This window comes from Drosophila obscura, unplaced genomic scaffold (assembly GCF_018151105.1).
Source record: "Drosophila obscura isolate BZ-5 IFL unplaced genomic scaffold, ASM1815110v1 contig_200, whole genome shotgun sequence".
In the NCBI taxonomy this organism is placed as follows: domain Eukaryota; kingdom Metazoa; phylum Arthropoda; class Insecta; order Diptera; family Drosophilidae; genus Drosophila; species Drosophila obscura.
The window spans coordinates 5,624,271-5,640,059 of NW_024542791.1; the positions used below are offsets into that span (position 1 = coordinate 5,624,271).

Sequence of the window (15,789 nt, forward strand, 5' to 3'; positions counted from 1 at the left end):
AAAATACTTTTAAAAATATACATCAATCGGTTTTTTTTTTGTTTCTATTTAAATATTTTCATATTACCCTATGTCAGAAGGATAAGTCGCTTTTGAGTTGGCGAGCGGTTAAGCTTCTGGAGAAGCTTGTATTCGATCGTGAGCCGTGTCCTTTGTCGCAGTCGGTTTCTCCTAGCTCGAAATCTTTGAAGAGCCTTAAAGATCTCGAACTACAGTGGCAGCAGGGTGCCTACGGATGTGAGTTATTCCGGTTGTCGCTACTTCGTGTGAGTACGGATATGTACTTTAAGATGGGAGTTTTGAGTAAATGTCTTTGAGCAGTGATCGCACTGATAGGGTCGTTCACCTGTGTGAGTAAGGGTGTGTCTATCAAGTCTGTATTTTTGTATAAAAGACTTTGAGCAGTGGGTGCATTCGTATGGTCGTTCATCCTTGTGCGAACGGATATGCCCTCGAAGAGTTGTGGCATGGGTAAAGGACTTAGAGCAGTGATTACACTTGTACGGACGCTCCCCCGTGTGAATACGGATGTGTACCTGGAGATTCGATTTTTCTTGAAACGACTTCGAGCAATGAGAGCATTGGTAGGGTCGATCACTTGTGTGGGTGCGGTTGTGTAGTTGAAGATGGGCGAGTTGTTTAAACGACATCGAGCACTGGGAACACTTATATGGTCGCTCCCCCGTGTGAGTGCGGATGTGTACTTTGAGTTCGGAATTTTGTGTAAAAGACATCGAACACTCAGAGCATTTGTAGGGTCGTTCCCCAGTGTGCGTACGGATGTGAATCCGGAGAGTCCCGGTGTGAGAAAAAGACTTGGAGCAGTGGGTACACTTGTACGGTCGCTCGCCCGTGTGAGTACGGATATGTATCTGTAAGTTAGATTTTTCTGGAAATGTCTTTGAGCAGAGAGCGCATTGGTAGGGTTTTTCACCTGTGTGAGTGAGAGTGTGTCTATCAAGTTTAGATTTTTGCATAAAAGATTTTGAGCAGTATGAACATTTATACGGCCGTTCCCCAGTGTGAGTACGGTTGTGTTTTTGCAGATGGGATTTTTCTTTAAATGCCTGGGAGCAGTAACTACATTTGTAGGTTCGTTCATCCGTGTGAAAGCGCATATGAGATCGAAGGCAATCGGATCGGGCAAAGGATTTAGAGCAGTGTGTACACTTATAAGGTCGTTCCCCCGTGTGTCTCCGGATGTGTATTTTGAGTTCGAATTTTTGTGCAAATGTCTTCGAGCAATGGGAACATTTGAAGGGTCGATCTCCCGGGTGCGTACGGGTGTGTCTTTCGAGATTATATTTTTGTGCAAAAGACATCGAGCAATGGGAACATTTAAAGGGTCGATCCCCTGTGTGCGTACGGGTGTGGGTGTGAAGATTGCATTTATTTCGAAATCTCTTTGCGCAGAATAAGCATTTGTAGGGTCGTTCTCCCGTGTGAGTACGGATGTGATGCCGGAGCGTTGCGGCGTGTGAGAAAGACTTCAAGCAGTCAGAACACTTATAGGTTCTATCAACATTATCAGTGTTATCGCTACCATCTTGATCGGTTTCAAAATGCATCGACTGCTCACTTTCAATATCTGACGGTTCCCAGTCCTCATCTTCCAGACTATCAGAAAAGTCTTCTTCTTCTAATTCTTCATCCTCCAACACTTGGAAACATAGTTTATGGCTCTTTTCGCAGGTTTTCTTAAGATTGAATGCACTCACTGCGTCCTCAAGGCAGGGCGGACATATGTTTTCTGGTAGGGAATCACCTCGCCTAACCACGTATCCTGTGCACTCTGATAACATGACAGCAATGCAGGTGTCTCTTTTTTGTGTCTCATCAAAAATATTTGTGAATGCTCCAGACGTTCCCATGCAAACTCTGCATATTTTCTCCATTGGAATAGAACTAAAGTAAACGGAATACACAATTTCGTTCTCGAATCTATTCGAATATAAAGTGCAAACAACTAACTTGTGCAGCTTTTCCGAATTGCAAACTATAGATGTCAATTTCTTTGGCTTTTTTGCTTTATTCAGATTAAGCTGAGGGGTAGGTTGGATATACATATGTACATAAGTATGTATAATGTGGTTTTGGTTCGCATTATTTAGCCAGGAGCTGAATACATAAGAAATAGAGCTGTTAAGCGCAAAGTATAGGGCGGAAAGCGCGAATGTGGTATCGATTTAAAATATTTTTCATAAATTATAGTCATCTTTTAAATTCACTAAATAAATAAACCACAAATTAAAAATTATGCTATGCCCAACTTTAAACGAAGGATCAAAGTGTGGAAATGCTAAATGATAAACTGGAGATAGTTAGTGGGTTGGCATAGAATCCATACTTGGAACGTACTGGTATGTATAAATAATACGATTCGGCATTCATTTCCAACATTTATATATAAATATTTTCTTTCGTTTCACAGTCCTCTATGGCAGTTGTGTGGTAACTCGTTTTGAGAGGGAGTTAAAACAGAGTTTGAACCTGCCTTTGGGCATTGTTCATCTAAAAAGAAAGTGACAAAACGCTGGACAAAGGACAGACAGTCTAAAATTCTTCGAACTTATGGTGGAGAAGCTTCTTGTCGTACATTATTTAAGTTAAACGTATGGAAACACTTGTCAATTGACGTTTGCTTTTATTATTTTGAAATCTATTTTAATTCCTAAAAACTTAATTAATATGTGTGTGTATGTACATGTATAGAAATGAAATGTTTTTAGTTTTCTTGCTATAGTTATTGGCTATCGAAGATACTGGAAGGAAGATACCCAAGGAACTGTAAAACCCTTGAACACTAAAAGAGTCGTTCTCCAAATTAGGCACAAACGTGAATAGTAGTACTGGAATAGCGAAATAAATGGATTTGCATTTCATTTGGAAAACTTTAACGATCGTTCTGCATGTGAGTGCGATTGTGTTTTTTTAGAGATATGTTATGTTTAAATGTCTTCGAACAGTGAGTACACATGTATGGTCGCTCCCCCGTGTGAGTGCGGATGTGTACTTTGAGTTCGACATTTTGTTTGAATGACTTGGGGCAGTGAGAGCATTGATACGGTCGTTCACCTGTGTGGGAACGTGTGTGGATTTGAAGATGGGCGATTTGTTTGAATGACATGGAGCACTGGGAACACCTATATGGTCGCTCCCCCGTATGTGTACGGATGTGTGCTTTGAGTTCGGGATTTTGGGTAAAGGACATCGAGCAGTGAGGGCATAGGTATGGTCGTTCACCCGTATGTGTACGGATGTGTATCCGGAGAGTTCCATCGTGCGAAAAAGCCTTCGAGCAGTGAGAGCATTTGTAGGGTCGCTCACCCGTGTGCGTTCGGGTGTGTCTTACAAGTTTGGATTTTATAATAAAGGACTTTGAGCAATAAGAGCATTTATGCGGTCGCTCTTCAGTGTGAGTGCGGATGTGTTCGCTTAGTTGGGATTTTTTCTCAAAGGATTGTGAGCAGGCGGAGCATTTGTAGGCTCGTACGAAATTGTTCCTCACTACATACTCTTGTGGAAATTTTGCATCAGTTCCAACATTGTTCGATTGCTCACTTCCACTACCTGACCAATCCTCGTGATCCAGAGTATCTTGTATCCCCGCCTCCTTTGCTGGGAAATAGAGTTTATGGCTCTGCTCACAGGTGGTCTTAAGATTGAATGCACTCACTGCATCCTCAAGGCAAGGCGGACATATGTTTTCTGGTAGGGAATCGCCTCGGCTAACCTCATACCCGGTACACTGAGCTATCATGTCAGCTATGCAAGCTTCCAATGTTGTAATCTCATTAAAAATGTTTGTGAAATCTCCAGACGTTCCCATACAAACTCTGCATATCGCCGCCATGGACCTGTAATTAAATGAATCTTAATCAACGGAATACAGAAATCTACATCTATTGGTGAATTAAGTGGAAAATTAAACCCACAAGCAATCAAATTGTGCCTTTTATATTAAATTAAAAGCTACTCTCAAGTATTACTTGTGAATTGTTTTGTTTTGATACACTGAAGTCTACAAAATGTGCTGTTACGCGCGCATCACGGTAACAGGCTATTACCAGAATCTGTAACAATATGGGTGTTCCTGAAAGAGATTTTAATATGCTTTTGGGCTTACCTGAATAGGGAATTTTGATATTCCTCAAATTAATCTTTTTCGTCAATGCTCAGCCAAAATTAAATTAAATATCCTCGCATCCGACGTATCGACATATGATGTTTTGGTCAAAAGTTCAAGAACACATTGTTACATTTCAAAATGTTTAGGAATATTTTTATTAAATATATACCCAGTTCTTGAGAATCTAAAGAACAAGTAATGACAGATTAAGCATCTGGAGAATATACATATTTCAGTTATTCCGTCTTGAATTTGCGTTGTCCTCCCATTTACCCCCATATCGGTCATTCTTACCTCAGCCGGAAAGTGTCAAGATCTGTAAAGAACTTAGAGATCTCGATCTGCAGTAGAAGCACTCGTAGAGCCATACTTCAGGGAGCTTACGAATGTGAGCTCGCCGAATGACCGAGTTAGTAAAGAAATTTAAGCATCGGGTACACTTGAATGCCCTTGTTCCGTGTGAGTGAGGGTATGTCTCTTCAGAGATGAGTTGTGAATAAACCCCTTTGAGCAGAATGAGCACTTGTAGGGATGCTCCCCGGTGTGAGTGCAGATGTGTGCTTGGAGATCGCAACTTTTCATAAAGGACTTTGAGCAGTAGGAACATTGGTAGGCTCGGTCCACCGTGTGAGTACGTACGTGTGTATCAAGATTGGATTTTTGTACAAAGGACTTTGAGCAGTGGGAACATTGGTAGGGTCGTACGCCAGTATGCAAACGGATATGAGACCGGAGACAAGCGGCTCGGGCAAAGGACTTGGGGCATTGAGAGCACTTAAACGGTCTCTCTCCCGTGTGAGAGCGGATGTGCACTTGCAGCTCTGATTTTTGCCCAAAAGACATGGAGCAGTGTGGACATTCGTGAGGTCGTTCACCGGTATGCAAAAGGATATGATCCCGTAGTGTTCCAGCATGGGAAAAAGATTTGGGGCAATGAGAACATATATACGGTCGCTCTCCCGTATGAGTTCGGCTGTGTACTTTTAGGTGGGACAGTTCTTGAAATGACTTCGGACATTGGGTGCATTGATGGGGCCGATCTCCTGTGTGGGTACGAATGTGTATTTGCAGATGCGAGTTCTGCTTAAACGTCTTCGAGCAATGAGTGCACTCAAACGGTCGCTCACCCGTGTGAATACGGATGTGTACCTCGAGTTCGCTTTTTTGTATAAACGACTTTGAGCAGTCGGAGCATTTGTAGGGACGTTCACCAGTATGAAATTTAATGTGTCTGTATAAGTTGCTTCTATGCGTGTACTGCTTCGAACAATGGGGACAACTAAATACAAGATCGACATCCTTATCAGCTCTTTTTACTTTTGCATCCCAGGGGACCTCATCTATTCCCTTCTCCATTTGTGGTGTAAAGAGTTTATGGCTCTGCTCGCAGGTGGTCTTAAGATTGAATGCACTCACTGCATCCTCAAGGCAAGGCGGACATATGTTTTCGGATAGTAAATCGCCTTGGCTAACCTCATACCCAGTACACTGAGCTATCATGTCAGCAATGCAGGTCTCCCACTTTTGTGTCTCATCAAAAATGTTTATGAATGCTCCAGACGTTCCCATGCAAACTCTGCACATTTCCTCCATTGTCCTGCAAATATATGAATCTTAATAAACGGAATGCAACAACATTTAAATACATACATGTGAAATGCTTAGAATCAAACCCACAAGCAGCCAAAATGGTGCAGTTTTTCCGAATTGACAATATGAATGATTCCTAGGCGTGAATTGTTTTGGTTTGAGAAAATGAATACACGAAATGGACTGTAAGGCGCAAAACTCATTCACATACTAGTCGAATGAAAACATATGTTGTGTTATCGGATGTAAAAATATGGGTAGTCTCGAATTGGTTTTTACTAGCTGTATACATTTGAAAATATTTTTTTTAGGTAAATCCGATATATAATTTTTGTACATATATGTATATTGAAAGATCACACGGTTAAGCTTCTTTAGAAGAACGTTATTCAGTATTTTTAACAAACTTAAAAATGTAGGTAACAACCTAATGCAAATAACACTACTCGACACGATTTTTCCTCAAGGAAAAAAAATTTTGAATTTAAAAATTCAGGAAAAGTGGAAAGCAAATTTATATTCTGTGTATGTGTACATTTTGTGTAAAGATGCATTTATTAGGCGTCGTTTAAGATATCGGTCATATCTCGATCTGCAGTTGGAGAAATAGTATCATCCTTTTGTGATCACGAAAAGTGCCGTTTATGTTCAAAAATGTTTATGAATGCTCCAGACGTCTCCATGCATACTCTGCACATTTCCTCCATTGTCAAATGTAAAATGTTAAAAATATGTGCTGTTAGGCGCAAGTCAGCTATTGAATTCTATTGTTGTTACAAATACAATAATTTCAATCTTAAAAACATAGATGCATACATACGTTTGAGCAAACGAAATTAAAATTTTGCTGCTTCTAGAGCTTCTGTACATATCGATAGAGCACATCGAACTCTTCAAACTTGGGCACGGAATTGAAGTTGCGCGGTGTTTTACAATACTCTACATATATATTCTGACTCTTGCTTGGAACGGTCGGTGGACGCACACTCAGATACGAGTCCTGGCCATAGTTGCTCAGCGGGCGCATGGTGATGCCCCTCATGATCTTAGCGAGCTCCTGGTCGCGCTGGGCAACGGATGTCTGGGCAGGCCGAGCTCCTCCACTGGACAGTTTTCCCATTTGCACGTACTTCTTGTAGATGGCCATGCTCTGTTTGGAGGGCGGATTAATGCTGCAGCCGTAAACCTGTTCCATTGAAGGAAGCACCGAATCCAGGGTTATAGCGGCCGGCTCAGCCGATTCTGTTTGCTTGGCCTCTTTCTCGGCAAAGCTGGCACTAAGCTCCTCATCGCTGGAGCTGTCATCGCCTTCACTAGAGCTTGAAGAGTTGCTGTTCGCCGACCCCGTGGAACTTTGTCCAGTCATCGAGGGATTTTGACGAGCTTTTCGTGACGTCTGAATCTGTCTCTGAAACGGACTGTAGTTGGTGCGGAATGTTGGCATAAAGCGCATTGCCAGCTGGCTGATCTCAAAGGCAATGTGCTCACTAAGATCACTCCACTTGAAGGATTGATGGTAATTCGAGTAGGCATCGATCATCTCCAAGCCATTGCTGTGTACGCGGAATAGCTCCTTAACGAGCTTGTTCGAATCGGCGCACGAGTATGGCAGGCACTCCCGTACCTTATGACGAACCCAATCGGTTATCTGTTTGCTATCCGTGCTGGGCACAAAGTCATTGTGCATATCGTAGTCGGTTTGTAGCTCCCATATAGGTTGAGTCACTAGATGAAAAAAACAAAACAAAAAAACACTATCAATGCAGAACTAAATGATACATATATGCATGTACTCACATTTTGTGAGGCTAGGCTTGTAAATGCCAAGAAATAGATTGATGCTGTGCTGCTTTTCAGTGTCGCTAAAAGTGTTGCTGTAGTAGCGACTGAGGGTCTGCATCACATCGTTGCCTTGGGAGCCCCAGGGAGCGGTCTTTCGATATGTCTTAATCCTATGCACTAGCTGAGAGCCACCATACTGCAACGCTAGCGTATCGCCATGCTCCTCGTACAAATGCTCCAGCATCGTTACACAATCCGAGTCGAACTCTAGCTTCGCCGACTTCAGAAAGCCCAATCTCTCTAGCTGGTGCCCCAGTGCACACTTTCCAATGGCAAACTGGGCAGAGTTGGTACGGTCCAAGCAGTCCACGCAATTTGTGCGTACAATGCCAGTCTGAAGGCTGAGATCACTGCCTCGAGCTTTAAAGAACATATTCGTCAATTGAATGACACTTTCTGCGTATATAGCCAACTGCTCCATGACGTTTCCACCACTCAAACGGCTCTGCCGGGCCATATCGAAGTGTATGTGCTTCATTCGATGTGGCGGGGGTAGAAACTGATTTAGGTAGCGAATGCTGTACTCCAGTTCCTTGGAGATGATAGACTCGTGCTTCCGGCGCTCTCGCTTCTTAACCAGGTTCAGCATTATCAATGGGGCCCCATAGTGGAATAGCAGCCGCTCAAAATGCCGCGAGGGTGTCTGAGCATAGGGATCACATATAACGACCTGAATCTGAGGCTTGGGAACCATTTTACTGATGTCCTGCGACCAGTGGGATGGTATGGAGCCACGCATTTGCGTGAATGCACACAGTCGCTGACCGTCGCTAACAATTTGCTCCGTCTCTACTTCATTGGCTACATCGCCCTGAAAGTTTGCACCACGCTTGAGGAAGCGTGTACCCGCAAAGCGCGTACTGCGTCGCGCTATAAGGCAGACATTTACATGCCGCCCAAAGATGCTGATGCACGATTGGCTAACAAATCCGTGGATGACCTCCAGCAGCCAGTCCTTCAGCATTATACCCTCCATTGGTTGCAGCAGATAGGCATTCCATACAAAACGCTTGCGGGAATCGCTGCGAAATGCATAGTCCACACGCTCATGAATCTGCGCAACGTTGTTAGTCAGCGTGTTCCAGTCGGGTAGTGGCTCGTCCCGATCCAGATCCACCTTGGCTCCCACAAAGCGCGGCGCCGATTCATTATACTGCAGGGTTCGCGTCAGATCGTATGAATACGAGAAATAAAAGTTGCTACGCAGGTCGATGTTCTGAAACATTTTCTTGTAGCGATCCTCGTGGGGGTGCGGTGGTCGCTGGGATGTCACCTCGTTCACACGTACCATCACTGTGTCCTTAATAGTGTAGACCAAATGGTTTCCAATGAAGGCACAACACTTGCGCTTGGTAACCAGTATCAGGTAGTATCCCTCGAGGAATCTGACAAAGCCCAGCACTCCATAGGCTGATGTCACCTTCGGCGAGCCCGTGAGGGAAGCCACAAAGCGTCTAATTTCCAAGCTATTGAATTCATTGGCATTTTCCTCAATACTCAACCGATTGTGTGCAAGCCGATCGATTGTGAGCAGCCTAAATCTCGTCTCACGGTTGTTACTGCCAACCAAATACAAACGCTAAATCACGAACAGTTAACAAATAAAAATGTTTGTTTACAAGTTAATTACAACTACTTACTGTGCGGGTCTCATATAGCACTACCTTCTGTATGCAACTGATCAGAGGATTAAATACTATATTTGGGTTTCCATTGTTCATTTTATATGCGATCCGATGGGCTTTATTTTTTGCAAATTTGTTGTATTTATATTTGTTTTATTTATTGTACGCTAGAGGTGTCAAACCATCGAGGGCACTATCGATGGTATCAATGTTTTGCTGATGGCCGCTACTATCGATAGTTTTGAGACTATTATGATAGTATCGAGCTACCAGCTGTCACGTTCCCATCTCTGCATTGTTTTTGATTTGATTGGTAAATTGGCTGATTTAAACGATTTTATAGTTTTGACAAATTTTTTAACAAATTTACTGGTGGCTGGAATCTAATGATTGCTAATGCCAAAATGTGTTATTCAACTCTTGTTTTTTAACACAAAATTGATGGATTACCAATTTTTAATTACAATACATTTGATTTGATCAATCTTTATATCACTACGCTTGAAAAATATCTATCAATCGTTTGACAGCTCTACTTTATATACTTCTTTGCTCTCATGTCCAAACACACAATATTTAGATGCCGTGGAATGCTTCTGCAACCTTTTTATAAACACGTCGGAGGAGAGCAGACCCACTGGCAGCCAACATGTTGGACCCTTGTGCTCCCAGCTGAAAGCTGCCGGAATCACTATATAATTGAATAAGTTGGCTTTATTATCTTTATCTTCCAGATAAGTACATATTAGATCGTTTGAACGAAATATTTTCTTTTTTTCTTGCTTTACCGATTTTTTATCTTAGATATTGGATATATTCAGTACCCAAGGAAATAAGGAAAAAGATACGTAGTGCTGGAATAGGGAGATATTTTTTTTGTATTTGGAACGCTCTAACTATCATTCGGCGTGTGACTGCGGATGTGTTTTTTAAGAGATTGGGTATGCTTAAATGACTTCGAGCAGTGGTTACATTTATAGGGCCGCTCCTCCGTGTGTGTACGGATGTGTTCTCTCAGATGGGATTTGGTATGATATGTCTTCGAGCAGTCGGAGCATTTGTAGGGTCCTTCACTCATATGCGTACGGGTGTGTCTTTCAAGTGTATTTTTTGTTATAAATGTCTTTGAACAGTGAGAGCATTGGTAGGGTCGTTCACCCGTGTGCGTACGGATGTGAACCCACAGAGATCCAGAGTACGAAAAAGCCTTTGTGCAGTGAGAACACTTAAATGGTCGCTCCCCCGTGTGAGTCCGAAGGTGTTCGCTTACTTGGCATTTTTGTTTAAATGATTTCGAGCAGAGAGAACACTGAAACGGTCGCTCCCCAGTATGAGTGCGGATGTGTTTTTTGAGTTCGTCATTTTGCTTAAATGACTTGGAACAGTGGCAACATTTGAAGGGTCGATCCCCCGTGTGCGTACGGAGGTGTTCGCTCAGATGGGATTTTGTCTGATATGACTGCGAGCAGTCTGAGCATTTGTAGAGTCGTCCAGCCGTGTGCATGCGGGTGTGCATCTCAAGGTTTGATTTTGTTATAAATGTCTTCGAGCATTGAGAGCATTGGTAGGGTCGTTCATCCGTGTGCAAACGGAAGTGTCTTTCAAGATGGTATTTTTGTGCAAAAGACATTGGGCATTGAGAGCATGGGTAGGGTCGTTCACCCGTGTGCATACGGATGTGAATCCGGAGAGATCCAGAGCATGAAAAAGATTTCGAGCAGTGAGAACACTTGTATGGTCTTTCACCCGTGTGAGTACGAATGTGATCGCGGAGTTGGCCTTTTTGTTGAAATGTCTTCGAGCAGTGAGAGCACGAGTAGGGTCGGTCCCCAGTGTGAGTACGGTTGTGTAATTCAAGATTGGACCTATATATGAAGGACTTTGAGCACTGGGAGCATTGATAGGGTCGTTCACCTGTATGCAATTTTATGTGCCTATTAAGATTCGATTTTTGCGCATAGCTCTTTGGACAAAGACTACATTTGAACAGACGATCGTCTGAACGATCACCTTGAACCTTTGCATCGGCTTCAAAATTGTTCGACTGCTCACTTTCATTATCTGACGGTTCCCAGTCCTCGTCCTCCTCATTATCACAGATTTCGTCTTGTTTATCCTCTTCCATCAGTTTGAAATATAGTTTATGGCTCTGCTCGCAGGTGGTCTTAAGATTGAATGCACTCACTGCATCCTCAAGGCAAGGCGGACATATGTTTTCGGATAGTGAATCGCCTCGGCTAACCTCATACCCGGTACACTGAGCTATCATGTCAGCAATGCAGGTGTCCCACATTTGTGTCTCGGTGAAAATGTTTGTGAATGCTCCAGACGTTCCCATGCAAACTCTGCACATTTCCTCCATTGTCCTGCAACTAAATGAATCTTAAATAGACGGAATACAGGACGAGCTATTACGCGCAGAAATGCAACGTATATAAAACCAACTTTGACGGCTTTTCTGAATTGCAAATTGCAGCATTGAATTGATGATTCTTTGGCCCGAATTAGTTTGTTTTGAGCACAAAACATTACAAATAGAACTGTTAGGCGCGAGATACAAAAAGTGCTGTTGGGCGCTATTATGTATCGAGTATTTGGTTATCGAATATGGATTTGTAAAATGTATGTAGAATAGCAACGCCCAAGTCTCATGCCGGCCAGCTCTCGTCAGTCCTACAAACCGAGTATTCGTGGCTGCCAGATACCTGAATTTAATTTTTTCTCTTGATGTGGCAATGTGGAACTAATAGGCTGTTAAGCATAGGGCCCTAGTGGCGGCAAAAAGTTGCGTCGGTCTCTGATTCATGTGCGTCTATTCGATATATTCGATTGCTTTTGCGCTTAACAGCACATTTTTGCACTTTTCTGCCTATCAGCGCAACTATCACCACTAATAACAACAAAAACTTGTAGAACAAAAAAAATATTTTGGCGCTAAAAATTTATGTTTGTGCAAAAAGGAGAAAATATACATAAAATCATTAAATAAAATACTTGAAACTAATTGTATTATTATCATACAAAAATGTTGTGACCCCCTGATGCCATTATAACACTTCTGGGGACGAACTTCGGTGGCTGTGCTCCGAGAAGGGTGTCAGCCGTTGCAAGCCAACGAGCAAGATGGCCAATAATTTCTGCAATGTTTTGGGCGCTAAATTCCGTGCTGTATAACTGTATAACTGTATTTTGATGTCGTCTCTCGAATGCTTCGACGGGCTATTATAGCATCCCATAATAATCGTATGCCCGGTATGACGCGCACGTTATGCCCACTAATCGGGCCTGATACCCGAGGTAGTTTTTTATAGGCAAACAAAAAAATGTATTTGAAAAAGTATAAAACAGTCACCATCCCGTAACACGTCACTATTGAAAAGTTCCAGTCCTGACTGTTCAATTTGCTTTCAACACAAAAAAAATATTTCCGGAATATTTAACATAATGGAAAAAATTAAGAAAACGTTTCAAGTCGGCAAAAGCTCGACGAGCAACGACCAGAATACCGACTCGGAGATGTCGTCTACCAGTTCGGCCTTGGGGGAACAGAAGCCTCCTGCTGGAACCATGGAAACGGATGAAGCGAGTCCTCGCCGTTGGTTGATCTCTCCCGACGAGTACTCGGGCTTGGGGGAGCAAACGGTTCCTCTGCGCTCCCTCTTCGACTTCTTGCCCCTGGAGGAAACTCCCATATACGTTGGAACATTGCCGCACACGAAGCCGATCTCCGAATTACTCGCCAAACAGGTGAGGGACAACGCAGGGGCCACCTTGCAGGTGAATATCGAGGATAGTCAGTTCTACTGCATACCAAGCCTTCTCAAGTGCTATTCGATGTGGTTTGCGAGCCGCGATTGGCGTGCCACCAATTTCAACTTTTTGCCAAGTCAGGTGCCGGCCAAAGGCTTCGAGTGCGCCTACGAATGGTTGCGCTTCCAGAAGCTGCCCAGCACTGCTGACGTGGTGTATACACTCCAGGTGGCCAGGTACCTGAAGATTGACCTTCTTGAGCCCATATGCTGGGCGGTGCTGAACGCCGATAGTCTGCGCGAAAAGGCTGCCTTTATGGTGTTTCGGCAGGCAAAGCCATACCCGGATCTTCAGGATGTATGCAATGCGATGAGCGGAAGGATTCGAAATTACTTCCTAGCGCTCGTGGGGAGCAAATATTTCACGGAGCTATCAGTTGACGACCTGGAATACCTACTCAAGCGCGACTCTATCGGCGTTAACTCCGAAATAGAGGTCTTCTTCCTGGTCCTGCGCTGGATGAACCTGGCGCGCGACGAACGCGTGAAGCATCTGGGCCGCCTAATGGACTGCGTTCGATTCAGTCTCATGCCGATTGCCTTTCTGTGGACACTGCGCGACGGTTTTACGCACCCGGACAAGGATCACCTTTTCTCGGCAGACCCCATGCTGCAAGCCTTCAACATGGATCCTAAAACAGAAACGATCATTACCGATGCCATGTCCTACGTAGCCACGGCTGATTCTTTCCTTGGCGACTATGACAGCTATTTGGATCACATGAAAGAGCATCGTTTGCCAGTGACCTATCCTCGCAAGAACGTCTACCATCACCATTGCCCGTACCACAAGTACGTGCTGGGAGTTTCTGACGTAGAACTAAATTTCAAAGCCAACGACTTTGAACAGTACATCGGGTGCTTGCAGGAGCTGTGGAAAGGAGACGGCCCGCCATCGCATGGGGACGAGTTGGTCGTCGATGCGCAGCAGGAGGCCATGGGACCACTTCGCCAATAATGCTGCAATTGTTTTATGTTCATTTATTTATAATAAATAATAACTGCCGCTTACTGGAACGAACAGCTATTTACCATCGCGTATTTTTTTGTATTTTTGTTTTTTGATGTACAAGAGTATTGGAATTAAGCCCAGAGCGTATGTGCAAAGTGTGTGGGTGCGCCTAACGCGACTCTGTGCTCTCCCCACCATATCCAACAGATTGTGGGATAATACTTGTCGTATTGAGTCCGTACGGTCTTTCAAGGATTTTCAGCCATTTTATATTGCGAGATGGTCGGTGATGACATCGAATCTGAAGTCCTCGAAGTAGCATCGTAGTATCTATTCGCCAATATGAAAAATAAAAGTTCTCTGAAAAATAGGAATCTATGGACAAAGTTTATAATACGGCACGCCCACCCCCACCCTCTTTGCCCATTCCTCATTTATGATGGGGCAGGTTGGCAGTCAGTTGGCATCAGTTGGCACCATATGCTTGGTGTATACTAGATTTCATAATGTGTCGACATTACTGCAGAGGACACAACTCATGACAAGCAACAGCAACAGCCGCCTTGTCGGCATCCAACAGTCAGCTGCAAGGACTCAAATCGAGAGGCGGCTACACGCCGGAAACCAGTGCTACATCCACTCCCACAACCGGAGGAGCGAGGATTTCCCTCAATACCTCCATAGGTAGTATATTTCCGGTTGATGTCTTCAACTATGCCCACAATGCCAACTACATGCCGCCATTGCCAGCTCATAGCGAAGCGGGAGTGTATCCTTTCCTAGCGTCGACCGAAGCTCCAAGAACACCCAAAATTAGAAATATTATGGAGTATTTTTTATAACCTTTGATAGGAAAACAAATGTTGGAGAAATAAAGCGTCTTATAAAGTTTTTTGAGCGTCCGGCGCATCTGGATGAGATGCATCGAGGAAAAGTAAACATGCTGTCATCGTTGGGTTCCTTTAAAGCAAACCCCTTTTTTTTGTACTTTGACGAATACTATTTAATGGATATCGTAAGTGTTTAATTAATATTATTATTTATACAATACAGACATTTATATACATATTTATTTATTTAATATTTTCAGCCAAGGACACCAAGTGGTCAAGGCAAAGTTAAATTGAGGGTGCTGGCTTTTGCTGCCATTCACTTGGACGACAGCCACTTTAGCTATGTATGTATATATCCGAGTGGTAAGTAGAATTATTTCGCTTCTATAAATACAAACTATTTAAATATATATTTTTACACATCAACATATGTATTGATATAGCTACAAATCGTCAATCAAAGCTTGGGAGGGCTTCCACGGCTCTTAAGATCGTTTTGAAAAAAATCTCCAAACTGGGCCTGGCCAAAAATCGAATGGCCATTGTGTCCGACCACAATAAAGCGAATATGGATCCCAGTCATTTGGGATATCTTCCACCAGGTAATGTGGCAGCATTACACCTGAAAACCGTTGCAACGGTACAGAAATTATACGAGCAATAATACACTGCCCTTAATTGGGCGGAAGTATTCTCAGGGACGCCGACCGACTCTGGAAATAGGAACGAGGTGGAGGCCATCCGAAAGATGGTGGAGAAGTACTTCTCAACGCCGAACAGATAGCCAATGAACGAAATTAGGGCGTACGCAACTACGCTGGCTCACCAAATGGCAGAGCTAAAAGATGACCAATTTTACTACGTCACCCGTATTGTTGCCATTATATTGTTGTTAAACACGCCCAAATTCGCAGAAATTACTCGCTAGCACCTTTTAACAGCTTCATTTAACTTTATAATTATAAATGTGCCTTACTATCTGTATTAAATATATTAAATAATCATCCAA

General features: G+C 43.3%; 5 protein-coding genes across 13 annotated transcripts; 1 reads left to right on the plus strand and 4 right to left on the minus strand.

Annotated features, from left to right (window-relative positions):
• Positions 1 to 24: 24 nt before the first annotated feature.
• LOC111080272 (zinc finger protein 239-like) lies at positions 25 to 4,214 on the minus strand. Of its 5 annotated transcripts, none has more exons than XM_022375770.2 (3): positions 4,127 to 4,214; positions 1,972 to 3,857; positions 1,713 to 1,905 (listed from the first exon to the last, which is right to left on the minus strand). In XM_022375770.2, exon 2 carries the CDS (start codon positions 3,851 to 3,853, stop codon positions 2,894 to 2,896), a length of 960 nt encoding a protein of 319 aa, XP_022231462.2. In that variant the 5' UTR covers positions 3,854 to 3,857; positions 4,127 to 4,214; the 3' UTR covers positions 1,713 to 1,905; positions 1,972 to 2,893. The 5 variants fall into 5 exon arrangements, with proteins under 5 accessions (XP_041449694.1, XP_022231462.2, XP_022231465.2 ...); XM_022375773.2 differs by lacking the exon at positions 4,127 to 4,214 and adding an exon at positions 3,990 to 4,042; XM_022375771.2 differs by lacking the exon at positions 4,127 to 4,214 and adding an exon at positions 3,936 to 4,034.
• A 338-nt stretch (positions 4,215 to 4,552) lies between these two features.
• On the minus strand, positions 4,553 to 5,932 carry LOC121403753 (gastrula zinc finger protein XlCGF8.2DB-like). Its single transcript, XM_041593761.1, has 2 exons — positions 5,780 to 5,932; positions 4,553 to 5,726 (listed from the first exon to the last, which is right to left on the minus strand). Coding segments are annotated over exons 1-2 (1,176 nt in total). The 5' UTR covers positions 5,782 to 5,932.
• LOC111080268 (polyphosphoinositide phosphatase) lies at positions 5,695 to 9,401 on the minus strand. Of its 4 annotated transcripts, none has more exons than XM_041593759.1 (4): positions 9,202 to 9,401; positions 7,517 to 9,140; positions 6,540 to 7,444; positions 5,695 to 5,732 (listed from the first exon to the last, which is right to left on the minus strand). In XM_041593759.1, the coding sequence occupies exons 1-3, from the start codon at positions 9,280 to 9,282 to the stop codon at positions 6,573 to 6,575; spliced, it is 2,577 nt and encodes an 858-aa protein (XP_041449693.1). In that variant the 5' UTR covers positions 9,283 to 9,401; the 3' UTR covers positions 5,695 to 5,732; positions 6,540 to 6,572. The 4 variants fall into 4 exon arrangements, with proteins under 4 accessions (XP_041449693.1, XP_022231456.2, XP_022231455.2 ...); XM_022375764.2 differs by lacking the exon at positions 5,695 to 5,732 and adding an exon at positions 6,035 to 6,473; XM_022375763.2 differs by lacking the exon at positions 5,695 to 5,732 and adding an exon at positions 6,035 to 6,483.
• Positions 9,402 to 9,882: 481 nt separating this feature from the next.
• LOC111080270 (zinc finger protein 501-like) lies at positions 9,883 to 11,731 on the minus strand. Of its 2 annotated transcripts, none has more exons than XM_022375768.2 (2): positions 11,632 to 11,731; positions 9,883 to 11,558 (listed from the first exon to the last, which is right to left on the minus strand). In XM_022375768.2, exon 2 carries the CDS (start codon positions 11,546 to 11,548, stop codon positions 10,079 to 10,081), a length of 1,470 nt encoding a protein of 489 aa, XP_022231460.2. In that variant the 5' UTR covers positions 11,549 to 11,558; positions 11,632 to 11,731; the 3' UTR covers positions 9,883 to 10,078. The 2 variants fall into 2 exon arrangements, with proteins under 2 accessions (XP_022231460.2, XP_022231458.2); XM_022375766.2 differs by having other exon boundaries at positions 9,883 to 11,568; positions 11,632 to 11,716.
• An 899-nt stretch (positions 11,732 to 12,630) lies between these two features.
• Positions 12,631 to 13,953, plus strand: LOC111080280. The gene has a single exon (XM_022375785.2). It carries the CDS (start codon positions 12,631 to 12,633, stop codon positions 13,951 to 13,953), a length of 1,323 nt encoding a protein of 440 aa, XP_022231477.2.
• Positions 13,954 to 15,789: the final 1,836 nt, after the last annotated feature.

Bases quoted from the DNA above. Each gene is read 5' to 3' on its own strand.
- LOC111080270 (XM_022375766.2), bottom strand. From the start codon at position 11,665: ATGCTGCAATTTGCAATTCAGAAAAGCCGTCAAA. The intron at 11,569-11,631 runs GTTGGTTTTATA...CGTCTATTTAAG, and splicing joins AATTCAGAAAAGCCGTCAAA to ATTCATTTAGTTGCAGGACA.
- LOC111080268 (XM_041593759.1), bottom strand. From the start codon at position 9,282: ATGAACAATGGAAACCCAAATATAGTATTTAATCCTCTGATCAGTTGC. The intron at 9,141-9,201 runs GTAAGTAGTTGT...TTCGTGATTTAG, and splicing joins TGCTATATGAGACCCGCACA to CGTTTGTATTTGGTTGGCAG. The intron at 7,445-7,516 runs GTGAGTACATGC...TTTTTCATCTAG, and splicing joins CAAGCCTAGCCTCACAAAAT to TGACTCAACCTATATGGGAG.
- LOC111080280 (XM_022375785.2), top strand. From the start codon at position 12,631: ATGGAAAAAATTAAGAAAACGTTTCAAGTCGGCAAAAGCTCGACGAGC.
- LOC111080272 (XM_041593760.1), bottom strand. From the start codon at position 2,066: ATGTATATCCAACCTACCCCTCAGCTTAATCTGAATAAAGCAAAAAAG. The intron at 1,906-1,971 runs GTTAGTTGTTTG...CGTTTACTTTAG, and splicing joins AATTCGGAAAAGCTGCACAA to TTCTATTCCAATGGAGAAAA.